Source organism: Mus musculus, chromosome 17 (genome assembly GCF_000001635.26).
Source record: "Mus musculus strain C57BL/6J chromosome 17, GRCm38.p6 C57BL/6J".
Taxonomy (NCBI): domain Eukaryota; kingdom Metazoa; phylum Chordata; class Mammalia; order Rodentia; family Muridae; genus Mus; species Mus musculus.
Window position 1 is genome coordinate 24,110,069 of NC_000083.6, and position 14,899 is coordinate 24,124,967.

At 42.7% G+C, this 14,899-nt stretch overlaps 1 protein-coding gene across 14 annotated transcripts in view; it reads right to left on the minus strand.

Moving 5' to 3' along the window:
* Positions 1–14,899, minus strand: part of Pdpk1 (3-phosphoinositide dependent protein kinase 1) — an 81,940-nt gene that overhangs the window by 36,389 nt on the left and 30,652 nt on the right. For 13 of the 14 annotated variants that reach the window (NM_001286662.1, NM_001080773.2, NM_011062.4 and 10 more), the window contains exon 2: positions 780–1,049. In NM_001286662.1, the coding sequence (NP_001273591.1) occupies positions 780–992 (213 nt within the window). In that variant the 5' untranslated portion in view covers positions 993–1,049. Of the gene's footprint in view, positions 1–779; positions 1,050–2,395; positions 2,421–14,899 lie in introns of those variants that run through there. The other variant, XM_017317322.1, reaches the window with a different exon arrangement.

Sequence of the window (14,899 nt, forward strand, 5' to 3'; positions counted from 1 at the left end):
AAAGGCAAGAAGAGAACACAATTTCTCATATGGAATCTTCAAAAAGTTGGGTCTAAGGAAGACTGGTTGTTTAAGATGAGCCTCTGGAACTACCCTGGAGTGCCTATTTCAGACTGGAGTTGGAACACAGAAATCTGTTTCATTGGAGGGTGCTTTGAATTGTGAGTGACCTATGCCTGGACCACTCTGCAGCAATACCTACTTGGCCTGGGAGTTAGAACAAAAAATCTGAAGGCCACTCTCCAACAGATACTTACCTTCATAGTTTTAGGTGCTAAAGCGAGCAAACAAACAAGCAAACAAAACCAGGCCAAGGGAAGGGGTGTCACTGAATACTACAAAAGTCTCCAGAGAGATACTAACTCTGATACTTTCAATCTTAGGAACTTTTAGCTTTCTATGGCCTGTCCATTAAGACAGGAAAACACACAGCATAAATCAACAAATGCTTTTGTCTACTTATTTATTTTTGAGACAGGCATTTAATATGTTGCCAAGTAGGCCTTGAAACGTCCAGGTTCAAACTCCTCTCTGTCTCCGCCTCCTGAGTATAAGAAATAAAGGTATGGACCAAAACAGACAAAATCCAGTTTAACCACTGCTTTCTTCAGGTGGTGGCTAGGCTAAGTACACTCTCTCCAAGACTCTAGTGGCATGCACAGCAGCAGACAACCACAGGGGCACAGGGAAACCATTGCCTAGTCAGGTGTTCTCAGTAGTCTATGATCCCAAGAGAACCCTGTGCTCAACAAGCAACAGCAGCAGAGGCACATACTCACTGTTGAAAAAGAGCCCTCGCCAAGAATTTTCCCAAACTTGAAGTCTTCAGGGCGTTTCTTGCGAGGCTGTGGTGGCAGCTGGGCAGGGTGCTGCTGCAAGGGGTTGGTGCTTGGTCGGGCTTCAGCTGTGGTGCCATCCATGGTGGATCCCTGCCTGCTAACACCACTAGGAATGCCAGGGGACGAACCGGGCTCAGTCTGGGACCTCACCATTGATGGGGATGGGCAGGAACATAGCACCACACTGGACTGAATGGGCACAGCGTCATACTGCAGACACAGAGGAAAGAGGTAAGAGTCAAATGGTTCCATTGTCCTGAGCAGATGAACCAAGTATAAGCACTTTATGATACTGCTGAAAGCAGGACAGTACATCTGATCTGGGTGTTCACTGGAGCCAAAGTCCCCCCCCACCCCCCACTCATCTTCAGGTATATTCTCACATCTCTCTTAGCACTACTCCAACCACTCTGCAAGGCCAGGCTAAGGAAAGCAGACATAACATTGTATGTACATTTGTAATTCTGGAGTATGTTTACTTTATACAGAGACACCCAATGCTGGCAAGACTTAAGCTAAAGCAAGAATACTCGCACAATTATGGCTAGCACCCAAAATGGGTGTTACTGTTAAAATGCTTTGGGAAAGCAATTTGGCAACTGTCAACAGTCAATGAGACAGAAATATGAGAGATGAGAGGAAGCACACAGTTAAAGTTGAAAGCATAAGCCAAGTGTGATAGTGCACACCTGAAACCCTAGCATGCAAAAAGTCATGGCTTCTGAGCCAGCCTAGGCTACATAGCAAGATCCTACACCAAAAAAGGAAGTGGGAAAGAGTCACTGAGAAAGAAAATAAGTATTCAGAGCGACACTGGCAGTATGTAAACATTGTACCCACATCTATGCCTTCTCTTCAGTTCTGCCTTTGGCATATCCTCATAGTAGTGACACTATCCTAACTATAAGACTATAGCTCAGTCAGTAAACTACTTGATTTGTAAGTATGGAACCTAAATTCAATCTGTAGAATTAAAACAAAAACCCGTGGGCTGGGGCTAAAGCTCAGTTAGTTGTAAAGCAGGTGCCTAGCATGCATGAGGCCCTGGGTTCAGTAAGTAGTACCTAACTCTCTCCCCAAATCAATAAAAACAATAAGAAAAATCCAAGCCTGGTAGTCCAAGCACTGGCAAAGTATAAGCAATTCCTAGGGTGCTAACTGGCCTACCAACTTAAGTCTAATTGTCAAAACTCAGGCCAGGAAGACCTTGTTATATGATTGATTGATTGATTGGTTGGTTGATTGATTGATAGAAAGATAGGCAGGCAGGCAGGCAGACAAAAACTATATTAAAAAAAAAAGGGTAGACTGCACTATTCAAACACATTTACCACACATCCACACACATACTATCATAAAATGAACTCAAGCTAGGAAGTAGTGGCCCATGCCTTTAATCCCAGCACTCAGGAGTAGAGGCAGGCAAATCTCTGAGTTTGAGGCCAGCCTGATCTACAGAACAAGTTCCAGAACAGCTAGGGCTATACAGAGAAACCCTGTCTCAACAAAACAAAATAAATAAGTGAATTAATTAAAATCAAGTGAATTCAGCATACCCAAGTTACTTAGGTGCTAGTCTCTAACAGTCCTCCTCACTCAAGAACTCCAGAAAACTTCTATAGCTCAGTTCTAGAATGCTTGCCTAGAATACATGAGAACCTGGGTTCAATTCCCAGCATACCCAAAAGAAAATTTAAAAGTACACAACTTGATGGTCCTGAAATCACAGTATCTCTTAAACCACCCACCTGTTCTGTAAAATAGTACATTAAGGTTGCCACTGACCAAAAGGTGACCCATTCAAAAACTACAGCAGACTGCTCAGAAAAAATAAGCTAAATCTAAGAAAAGGCCATGAGTCCACATGTTACAAAATAAGGTGGGTTGCTTCTTTCTTCCTTCTTTCTTCCTCTTTCCTCCTTTTTCTCCTCCTCCTTTTCTTTAGCCTAACAATAAACTCTATGGGCTAAGTAGACTGGTTAATTTATGTAAACATGGCAGTATGTTTGTGTATGATTTAACTAAGACAGACAAGGATGACTGCTTTCTTGATAAACAGAGACAGAAACACAGAACCATAAAGAAGCCAGGGCTCTGGAAACACAGTAGGACAGGTGTGCACACAGTAGCCAAGCGTGAGCAAAGGAAAGCTTAGCCACCAAGAAGAGCTAAAGGAGTTGCTCATCTTAAGATTGCAAAATGCTTAAAAAATCTAGACAGAACATCTTGTGACCCAAACATAATGAGTACGGAGACAGTGGAGAAGGGAGAGCAGATGGTAACACGGGAGGGTGTCTTGCCTACCCCACAGTGCAGTATGTGAACCTGGGCTCCTGAGAGCAGACTCCCTGGAAGGCCAGAGGAGCAGCAGCACACTTCTAGATAAGCAACCACTATCAGTAACCCTGTACCTGCTCTGTGGCAGAAGGAAAGGGCTTTTCTTTCAGGTGGGTTTGTTGGATCTATCATCATGCTAGGCAAAGCATAAAAATATGAAGGTGCTGCCGGGCATGGTGGTGCACTCCTTTAATCCCAGCACTCGGGAGGCAGAGATAGGCAGATTTCTGAGTTTGAGGCCAGCCTGGTCTACAGAGTGAGTTCCAGGACAGCCAGGGCTATACAGAGAAACCCTGTCTCGAAAAACCAAAATAAATAAATAAATAAATAAATAAATAAATAAATAAATAAATAAATAAATAAATAAAATGAAGGTGCTAACCAGACACATTACTAATAAAATATGACCACCTGACTAGAATAAGGATCTAAGAATCGCAGCAGAAAATTAAGTTTTCACTTTCTTGTGTGCTGAACAGTGTTCAAAGTCTCAGTGAAATCTTCAGCAAATGTAGAATTTAATAAGTTGAATAAAAAGGAACACAACAATACTAGCCAAGTATTTTCCACACACACAAAACCTGTTAAACAAGGGACATGGCTTAATGGGTAAAAGCTTGTGCTGTTCAAGCCTGATTATCTGAGTTTACATTCTTAGAACTCAGGTAAAAACCAGAAGTATACTACTATGCCTGTAATCTCAGCATTTCTATGGAAAGATGGGACGTAGAGACAGAATTCTCCAGAATCCCTTAGAGCGGCTAGCCTTAAGTAAGTAGCACAGTAACAAACACTTACACTCCGCATCTAACAAGGTAGGAAATGACTACTGACACTTGAGCTGTCCTCTTAGTACCTTAATACCACAGATGGCACATATACACCCTCACACATGAACACTCACTCACACACACACACACAAATAAATAAAAATAAACTTTAAAAAATTGAACAAGATTACTTTGTTTCTTAGAAATTCAACCTAAGAAAATGAGTTAACAGCATTTTAAGAGCAGATTTAAAAGTATAAGAAAAGAAAAGTATAGGGCCACGGGCACGGCTCTACAGGAAAGCACTCACCTAGAATGTCCAAGGCCCTGGCTCCATGCTCAGCCCCACTAAGGAAAGCAACGGAAAGTCTAATGTTGCTCTAGATATTACAGCAAAATCTAAGAACTGCTCAGATGCTCAAGAGAAAAGTGATAGGTAAACCAGGGTATGCAAACTTAGGGAACATAATGAAGCCCTTAGATATAAAGCTGTAGAAGCATGGTTATTCAACTGGAGGAGCTGGTGAAGGCTGTATTAGAACCACCTATGCCTTTCTGGAATTTTTAGAAGACAAATATGAAATAACTTCTAGCTAAATGAAATAAAGGCCAGGAGAATAGTAGCTCAATGGTAGAATGCTTGTCTAGCACATGGATCCCCAACAATGGTGTGTATGGGGCGGGTGTGATGAAATATATGTCTAAGGTTGAATAAAACTAGTAGACTCTATAGAAGAAAGTGATGAGGGTGAGGGTGACAGAACTGGGCATTGGGATTACAGATATTGCTAACAACAAAAACCAAATTAAATAAATTTGACGTAAGCCTAATGGTTTCAAGCTTTGTGCTGGTGAAAAAGGAAGCAAGTGATTTTCTGTGATGAAATCTTACATGCTCAAGAAGCTAGACTTAGCCAGGTATGGTGATGCACACCTTTAATCCCAGAAGCCTGAGAAACAGAGACAGGCTTCTGTGAGTCTGAGATCAGCCTAGTCTACATAGCAAATTCCAACCCAGCCAGGGCTACATAATAAGAAAGGTCAGTGTGTGCCAGGCAGTGGTGGCACCTGCCTTTAATCCCAGCACTTGGGAGGCAAAGGCAGGCAGATCTCTGTGAGACCAGCCTAGTCTACAGAGTGAGTTCCAGGACAGCCATAGTTTTTCTGTGTAGCCAAAGAGCCAAAAAGCAAAGTCAGTATGCTGTGGAAATTTTCAGATATAAACTTTTGGTGTTGTTTTGAGATAGGATTTTATGTAGGCCAGGATGGCCTTGAACTCCTGAATCCACTGTGGATTATAGATAATGAACCACCACAAGACATAATTCTCTCTTCTCTTTCTTCCCTCCTTCCTTCCCCTCTTCCTTCTACTTCCCCTTCCCTCCCTCTTGGGAAAACAAAGTGTGTATAGCCCTAGCTGCCCTAGAACTCTCTATAGACTAAAGCTGGCCTCGAACTCATAAATCAACCTGCCTCTGCTTCCTAAATGTTGAGATTAAAGCTGTGCACCATCACACCTAACTCAAAAATATTAAAAAAAAAATATTTTCAAGACAGGGTTTCTCTGTGTAGCCCTGGCTGTCCTGGAACTCACTCTGTAGACCAGGCTGGCCTTGAACTCAGAAATCTACCTGCCTCTGACTCCCAAGTGCTGGGATTAAAGGCGTGCGCCACCACCACCCAGCAAAAATATAAAACCTTAAATAGATTGTGGCAAGCTGACTTAGGATCTGGAAGACCTAACTAGGCACCAACATATTTCTTGAACCAACGAATCCAGGAAAGGAGCCAACTGAGCTTCTTGAGACCAAACCCAGGGCCTCCCACATGCTAAGCATGCACCCTACCACCAAGTAACACTGAAGTCCACATGGAAGCCCCAGTAGGGGACAACATTGTTTCTTCATAGTAGTCAAGACCCATTCCCTGCAAGGTGCTGAGTGACATTCGAGAACAACTAAGTTTCAAAGAGCCTGCCACAATGGCTGCACATACAGTACCACAAACTGCAGGCATTCTTCTGGAAAGAGGGCAAGAGGTCACAGAAGAAATGGGTCTGACAGTCCCCCATCAAACTGGTTGTTTTGGGACAGAAGATCTTGATATCAACACCATTTGAGAGATACAAACAATAAATACTTATACTGCCTTCAGGGAAAGCCTATCTTCAGCTCATGCTTCCTGACTGCTAATTTTACAGTTCTGGCCCTTGGAGAGTTCACTGGAAGGCAAACAACTAGAAGCTAACATGGGCCTGTGTTTTTTAAGCATGTGCCTCAAGAACCTTCGTTTCTTTATCATCTGAGTAGTTTCCATGGTTACAATAAAAGCCTCCAGAACAGAAGCTCAGAGAAGAGCACTAAGTCCCGAGATGAGTCTGTACCTGAACTGAGTTCTACTGACCTGTTGTCCGAGCACCTACCCGGAGCAGTGTGACCAATGGCTCTTGACCCCTGTGGCAGCTTCTGGCCAGAGTGAGGCTCACTTTACAGAGCACAACCTACCCCAGCAGACTCCAAAAACACCAGGCAGAATGGACTCAGAAAAAGGCAGAGTATTACTGGGCACAAACCCTGCCAACTTCCTTTATAACCCCCATCTACACATGAAACAGCAAGTGTCACAGAAAATATCCAGTTTACCTAAGCAAGTAAATGAGAGGTTAGGCGGTGCATGAGAGCTGAGATCTGGAGAACAGGAAATTTGTATTTGTTACTACTGGTAGTGTTTATTTGGGGGAATGCCAAGAGTGAAACTTAAAACAGATTGAGAAAGCCACATTTTCACTGCAGAATATAGCATCTGATGTATCCTTGATTTGGACCAATGCAAAAGACATCAAGAGCCCCCAAAACACATGGTCAGTTCAGATGTGCCACCAAAGCTACCTTCCCAAGAAAAGTGCCCATGTCCAGTCCACAAACAATTGGCTGGCCAGATTCTGTCCTCTGCAGTGAAGAATGGCTGTTCTTAACTGCTAAGCCACACAGCTCCAGTCCCGCTTTGGACTTCTCAATGGAGTTTATTTCAGGCTTGCGTGAAGTAAAGCAAAGGCATCAGCATTGGTGTCTTGTGTTCACAGCAAGGAAACTAGGAAACACTTGGGCTAAATTCTTTTTCCTTTTTTTCCTTTTTTCTTTCTTAAAATATCTCCAGCCCCAGGTTAAATCCTTCTTGGGGAGTGGGGGCTGGAGAGATGGCTCAGCAGTTAAGAACACTGACTGCTCTTCCAGAGGTCCTGAGTTCAAATACCAACAACCACATGGTGGCTCACAATCATCTGTGATGGGATCTGATGCCCTCTTCTGGGATAGCTGAAGACAGTTGATATATATAGAGATATAGATATAGATGCAGAGTTCCTGCCAAATTTGTGCCAAGAGTCCAAGAGAAACTGGACCAGAAAGTGAGGAATGGTACCTAGGTGGCACTTCCTCGGGCACAAGCCTGGGTACCTTGCTGAATTAGTTGCTGGAGATTAACAGGTAAGAAGGAGATGGCAAGACAGCTGCTGTCTGGTCCTGTCCAGACAATTGGGTTTTTTGGCATCTTTGCCAAGTGGTACCACCTCAGCCTGAGTTAGTGTACCCATACTTTTCCTCTCTGCATCTGGCACCCCTAACCCTGAGACTTGTACCTTTTTCTGCTCTGAGGGGTGGCTATAGAGTACCAAGCTCCCAAGGAGCCAGCCACAAGCCTCTGGAGACCTGGGTATCCTTGCCTCTGAGACCAAAGTAGGTTCTTAACAAGATCTGTTCACTTTTGGGCCTAATTTATCTTTGTTGTAAGGGTATCCTCTTCTTTCTAGGATGTTTAATGGGGTCACTGCCTCTGTTTGCTGATTGCCATTAATATTTTTTCCCCACGTGTGAGAATACCAAATCTAGTCCTTAACAGGTTTGACCCTAGTTGAGAGCCTCTGGGAAAGAATATTTGCCAGTTTCTCAGATGGAACTTGTGCTGTTAGTACCATGTGCTCCTCTTGAAGGATTGGCGTTTAGATTTGGTCCTACACCTGACAGCCTTATCCAGCAGATATCAGTTCAATCTGCAGTATCCACATGATAGTTTACAACAGTTTATGCCTTCAGTTCCAGGGGATCTGACACCCTCTTCTGGCAACTCCACATGGTATATAGACATATACAGGAAAAATATCCATATATATATAACATGGTAAACTTTTAATTTAAAAACTTGTTTTTATGCGTATGGGTTGCTTGTATGTATGTCTGTGTACCACAAGCATGCAGTGCCTGTGGAGATCAGAAAAGGGTGTCAGATGCCCTGGTACTGGAGTTACAAACTGCTGTTAGCAAAGATGTGGGCTCTCGGAACCAAACCTAGGTCCTCTGGAAGAGCAGCCAACGAGCTTCTTAATCACTGAGTCATCTCTCCAGCTGCTGATTTTTAAACTTATTTATTTTATTTATTTATATATTTAAGTTTAAAGCCATTTGGGAGAAAAGAGTCAGGGAAGGCATATTTCTGTCGGAGGTCAAGGCCAGCCTGATCTACACAGCAATTTCTAAGCCAGTCAGGGATACATAGTAAAACATAAAATGATGTCTCAAAAATAAATTTAAAAATAAATAAATAGATAGATAAATAGATAGAATGGTCAAAAGTAAAAATAAACTTTTCTTTTTTTTATTTATTTATTTATTATATGTAAGTACACTGTAGTTGTCTGCAGACACGCCAGAAGAGGGAATCAGATCTTGTTACAGATGGTTGTGAGCCACCATGTGGTTGTTGGGATTTGAACTCCGGACCTTCGGAAGAGCAGTCGGGTGCTCTTACCCACTGAGCCATCTCACCAGCCCAAAATAAACTTTTCTTTGAAGGTACTTAGCACTTCAATATAAATCAACACAAAACTATATGTCTCTGCTGCTGACACATGTCTGAAGCCATCAGCATGTTGTGGGAAAGTAAAAAAATGCTCTGAAGCCTGAGCTAAGCCAATCTGGCATCAGTTTTATAGGCAAGAAATAGGAGGCTCCAGCAGTCAGAAGCAGGGTACATATTAATGAAATGCAGAATTACAATGGGTGGCCCTAGAAGAACTGGGGGATGGCACTCTACTTGAAAACACACCACAGAGCAGCACTTTTAGTAAATACCACCATCTACTTCCAACCAAAGAGCCCCAGGATTCTGCTTCCTTCACCCTTGGGTACACCTCTCTTAGCAGGCACTGCATTATTTACACAGCTCACAGTATGTCATCAACTCCACAGCCCCAGAAAACTCAAGAGTTAGGATCTTTAGCTGGGTGATTTTTACAAGGCCAATATGGTTGCACCTCCCTCAATGCTGTCCTAACATGCAACCATCACTATGGTTTTAATGACTGACTTTACTTCTGTAGTAAAAGGTAATGATAGTTGCAATATCACATTTTAAAGCATCAGCTACGAAATGGAATGCCTGAAGAAAAAAGCCTTCAAGTGTAGAGTCTACATGCTTATTGTACTACAGCTGTTATTAGAAACAGCATATCTTGTATCATTTTTAGGTGGGTGATTAAGCATCATACATAGCTCTTTCAGACTGTTACCACAGTCTGTTAAGACACGCACTGCCCAGAGGGCCACATGCCAAGGGGGCCCTGCTGTCTTCAGAAAACCTAGCTGATTTGGGTCAGGCGGTGAGTCACCCCCTTGAGGTATAGCCCCATCAACTTTGCTGCCAATATGATAACCCAAAATCATGGTAAGCTAACGTTTCTGGTTACTCAACAAATTTTGAAATTTAAAGCAACAAAAAGCAAGTCTACTATCCCTCTTCTCTCTGGAAGTCAGAGCACCTCATTCACCACAGCTGGGTGTACATATGTGCCCCTAGCACTTAACAGTATCACCAGCAGTTTGAGCAAATCAGTCTGGGTAAAACTACATTTCAAAGACAAACAATAATAAAAAATCTCTAATTTCAGCATTCCAGAGGCAGAGGCAGATGGACCAGGACCAAGCCTGGTCTACATAGAGAGTTCCAGGACAGCCAAGGCTATACGACAAGATCTCATCAAAAGCAAACAAAACAAGCAAGCAAGCAAGCAAACAAACAAACAAACAAAAACACCTCAAGGCTGGAGAGATGACTCAGCAGTTAAGATCACTGGCTGCTTGCTCTTCCAGAGGATCCCAGTTTGATTCCCTGCATCCATATTGTGGCTCACAAAGATCTCTGACCCGAGTTCTAGGAAATCCAACAGATGTACATATGGTGCACATATATGCACACAGGGAAAATATTTATACACATAAAAATAAATAAACCAGCCAGGCAGTGGTGGTGCACGCCTTTAATCCCAGCACTCTGGAGGCAGAGGCAGGCAGATTTCTGAGTTCGAGGCCAGCCTGGTCTACAGAGTGAGTTCCAGGACAGCCAGGGCTACACAGAGAAACCCTGTCTTAAATAAATAAATAAACAAGCAAACAAACCTATGCCTGTCCTACAGACACCTTGTTGTTTCCAGAACCACATTCTCAGCCAGGTGGTGGTTGTACATACCTTTAATCCCAGTACTAAGGAGGCAGAGGCAAGTGAATTTCTGTGAGTTTGAGGTCAGCCAGGTCTAGAGAGTGGGTTCCAAGACAGTCAGAGCTACAGAGAAACCCTATCTCGAAAAACAAAAGAAACAAAATAAAAACCCTAATTCCTAGTCACTCACTTTTGCAATTAAGAATGGAAGCTTCAGCTAGACATGTTGGCACATGCCTTAATTCCCATAACTTGGGAAGCAGAGACAGGTAGATCTCTGAGGTCTCTAGGCCAGTCAGGTCTCAGGATACATTCCAAGATAATCAGGGCTACAGAGATAAACCCTACCACAACCACCACTCCCATCACCACCAAAAGGAGGAGGAGAGGGAGGAAGAGGAAGAGGAAGAGAAAGAGGAGGAACAGGAGCAGCAGCAGGAGCAGCAGCAGGTTCAGCCTGCCTCACTGGCAATTTCATACCAGATATGGACAAGTCAGTGTGGCACCTCCCCTCCTGGAGTCTCCTACCTACTATGCCTTGGTATCCTGGTTCTAAGTGAACTGGTAGAATACACTTGACGTTCTCTGAGGACTTGCAACTGGTCAGACACCCCCCACCCCAAGTACTGAGTTCAACCATCTCACTCTCAGGAAGCAGAAACTCTGAGCCAGTGAGATAGCTCAGTGGGTAAAGGTGCTTGCCATATCAAACCTGATGACCTTACTTTGATGTCCCCAGAACCCACATAGGAAAGAGAGAATCGACTCCTACAAGCTGTCCTCTGAGTTTTACCCATCTAAGCACAAGCCAAGAATTCTGAGTGCTTGTGAGAAAAGAAACCATGGCAAGAGTCTTCTGACTACAGTTTCTTCAATAGCCTGGAATTATTCTTGGAATGTGTTTGTCTCCTCCGGATACAAGTGAGTTGACTCCAGCTGTTGTTATTCATTATGTCCATACAGAAAAACCTGGTTTTGCCATGTGCGGTTTTTGTACTTGTGATTGTACACTTTGCTCAGGTGACTCCTCTTAACTCTGAATAAAGTTGGCAATTGCATGAGACTTTAGTCCACTTCATTTTTAGGCTCTGCTCTCCCAGATTCATGTACCTGAGCAGAACAGGAAATACACCATATGCTATGGCACATGTTTGTTCACATACACAAAAGTAGTAAAAAAAATTTAAATAGAAATTCATGGAAAATTAATGAGATACTTTTTTTTGTTTCTTTGGTTTGGTTTGGTTTTGGTTTGATTTGGTTTTTTGAAGCAGGGTTTTTCTCTTTGTAAGCCTGGCTGTCCTAGAACACACAGAGATCTACCTGCCTCTGTCTCCCAAGTGCTAAGATTAAAGGCATGCACTACCATGCCTGGTGACATATTCATTCTTAGATGAAAATACAGAGGGTCATGGGAATGAAAAGATGGCTCACCACTTAAGAGAACTGGATGCATTTTTAGGATACAGGCTTGGTTCCCAGCACCCATATGCTGGCTCACAACCACCTAACTCCAGGTCTAGGGGATCTGTTGCCCTCTTCTGGCCTCTGAGGGTACCAAACATGCATGTAATACATAGACATACATGTTGGCAAACTACTCCTGTGTCCACCAAAACCAGACTCAATAGAAGAATGCAACACATTGCTCTGCTGAGTGTTTTAAGAAATTATCAATCTATGAAGCAGCTCAAAATTGCTAAACGTAACAAACATTTGATCAGCAAACACACTGATACAAACAAATATGAAGGCAAAAGAAAACAAATAATTGGCGGGTTTCTTCTCTGCCTTATCTCAAGTCACATATCAGAAGTTTTCTGGAGCTTCAGACAGTAGCTTCACTAACCCTCTGGTAGAGACTAATTTCTAGGTACATAAAGGCTTATTTTTGCTAACTGTAGAACCATACATTGGTAAAGCACCTCAGTCCCTAAATACCTGGTAGGTAGCAAGTTAACCATGCATGGGCAGCCTGGTCTGCCCAACGAGAGAGGCTTGGGTAGTGATGTTCCTGAACAAGATGGTTCTCAGGTATTTAAAAGGAAAAAAAAAAAAATCAGGTCAGTCATGACAGCCCATGCCTTTAATCCTATTGAAGGCTACTTCCCTAGCATAGCTATAGTCATTTTGTTCCATGCCTGTCAGCTATTTCATATTGTTACGGTAATATGCCTGCCAGTCACTGACACAGAACAGGGTCAGGTTGACCACATACATACCCTGTTGTGTTCTGAGGTTTGTTAATCTTAAGAAATTTCACAACTATCGGCTTCACATAGGACCCATCAACGGTCAATCTGAACTGTTACTTCTTTTTTTAAAAAAAGATTTATTTATTTTTTATTTATATGAGTACACTGCAGCTGTCTTCAGACACACAGTAGAAGAGTGCACCGGATCCCATTACAGATGGTTGTGAGCCACCATGTGGTTGCTGGAATTGAACTCAGGACCTCTGGTAGAGCAGCAGTGCTTTTAACCACTGAGCCATCTCTCCAGCTCCAACTGTTATTTCTAAAATGGCTTGAGTCAGGGCTGACCACCAGGTAGCACTTCTAGCACCTGTGTATGAGCTCATTGTAGTTTTGTGGTTTTGGCCTCTATAAGCTGGCCCTGAGAAATATTCAGCTCAAAGCTTTTAGCTGTTGCCCTTGTTGATCAATCTTTAGGTATGTGTTCAATAAACCATCCCTGTCTGACTGAGATTGGTGTTCATGTGGTTTGTGAGACAACTCCAGACCCCCAACAAATCCCAAAACTCAGGAGGCAGAGGCAGGTAGATCTCTGAATTCAAGACCAGCCTGGTCTAAATACAGAGTTCCAGTCAAGCCAACAGTTTATAGTAAGGCCCTTTTTCAAAAGAAGGAAGGAGGGTTCATCAATTATACAGCCACTCTAAGGAGAATTTTTTTTTATCCATGTGCAACTTTGGGGGGAAACAAGACAAAACAACATCCAGTACACAACAACCTACCAATGAGTTAACAGTGATGATTTCTGAGGAAAGGACAGACTAACTCTTAACCTGAACAACTTTTAACCTTAACTGCTACAAAGGATAAAGAATGCTCTGGAGCAGCAGGAACAACCACCAGAACAGGCTCTAGAGAGGAGAAGATGTGGGCAGGTGGTCTTGGTGGGAACAGACATGAGTTTCTGAAGAACCTTATCAATGAGAAAACATGAGGTCTCAAAAGCCTTTTGGACTTCCAGGTTCATTCATTCAGTCATTTGTTCATTAATTTCTTTTGTAATGAGTGATTAAACACTAAGTGATATTTGCTAAAGAACAGATAAATGAACTAGTACCTTCAGAATGCAGATTTGTGTACAGAACAGGAAGAAATCAGTAATTATGAGAACTGTTTTAGAAATAGCATGATAATCCAACCTGTGGACTTAAAATTCCATTTCCAGGCCTGGAGAAATCAGTGAGTAAGAGCATTTGCTCTTACACAAAATCCACATTCAGTTCCTAACATGGACATGGTGCCTCATAATCATTTGTAACATCAGTTCCAGGGAATCCAAAACCCTCATCTGGCCTCTGTAGGCAACAGGCATACATGTGGTACACATACACACATGAGAACAGTCATACACATAAAATAAATAAAATAAACTTTTACAAAAATCCCATTTCACCGTCAAAATATCTTGGGTAAAATTTAGAACATCTATTTAGAAGCTTTACTAAGTGCAACCTATTCTTAACCAGAAAACAATAATAGCAACAGGTTCTTGCTTTTCCTTTGCTAAAATTAATTAACTCTCATTGAAGTTGACAACTAAGAATAACTGTGTTTCTAATCTGAAATCATATTATCCGCCACTTAAACATGAATCTTTCCTTGGGAATTAAATTCATTCAACAAATGTCTCTCACCACAATCTAGTTGGAGAATCAGAATGTTGTTTCAGGGCCTGCAAGGCACAGTGTACTTCCCTTCCAGACAAGAGATCTGCCCCTGGCACTTTGTAATCAGCCTCCAGCTTTAGCCCTAGTTCCTTTCAAGAACCTTGGCCTGCAGGACTCCAAGTCAAATGCTAAGATGAACATATGAATATTTGTTATGCAGAAAGAACCTTCCTGCAAGGCTTCAAAGTGTGTGTGTGTCGGGATGTGTGAGAGTGCACACACACACACACACACTCTCTCTCTCTCTCTCTCTCTCTCTCTCTCTCTCTCTCTCTCTCTCTCTCGCTCATGCGCGCGCAGGCAGGCATTCCCCTAGTGTCCCAGCCTTATTCAACAAGGTAGTCTATGATCTGACGAGCTAAGGTCTCTCAGCTCCTCCAGCCATATCACTGCTGCAGTTAGACTGCTTCTATCCACTCACATTGACTCACTATACCCTCCCCTCCTAGTGTTCTTCAATTCTATCCCAGAAGGTATGGATTATCCATTACCATCAACAGCATCTCTCCAAGCAAGGTGCAAGATTCTTTGGGACCTAAACA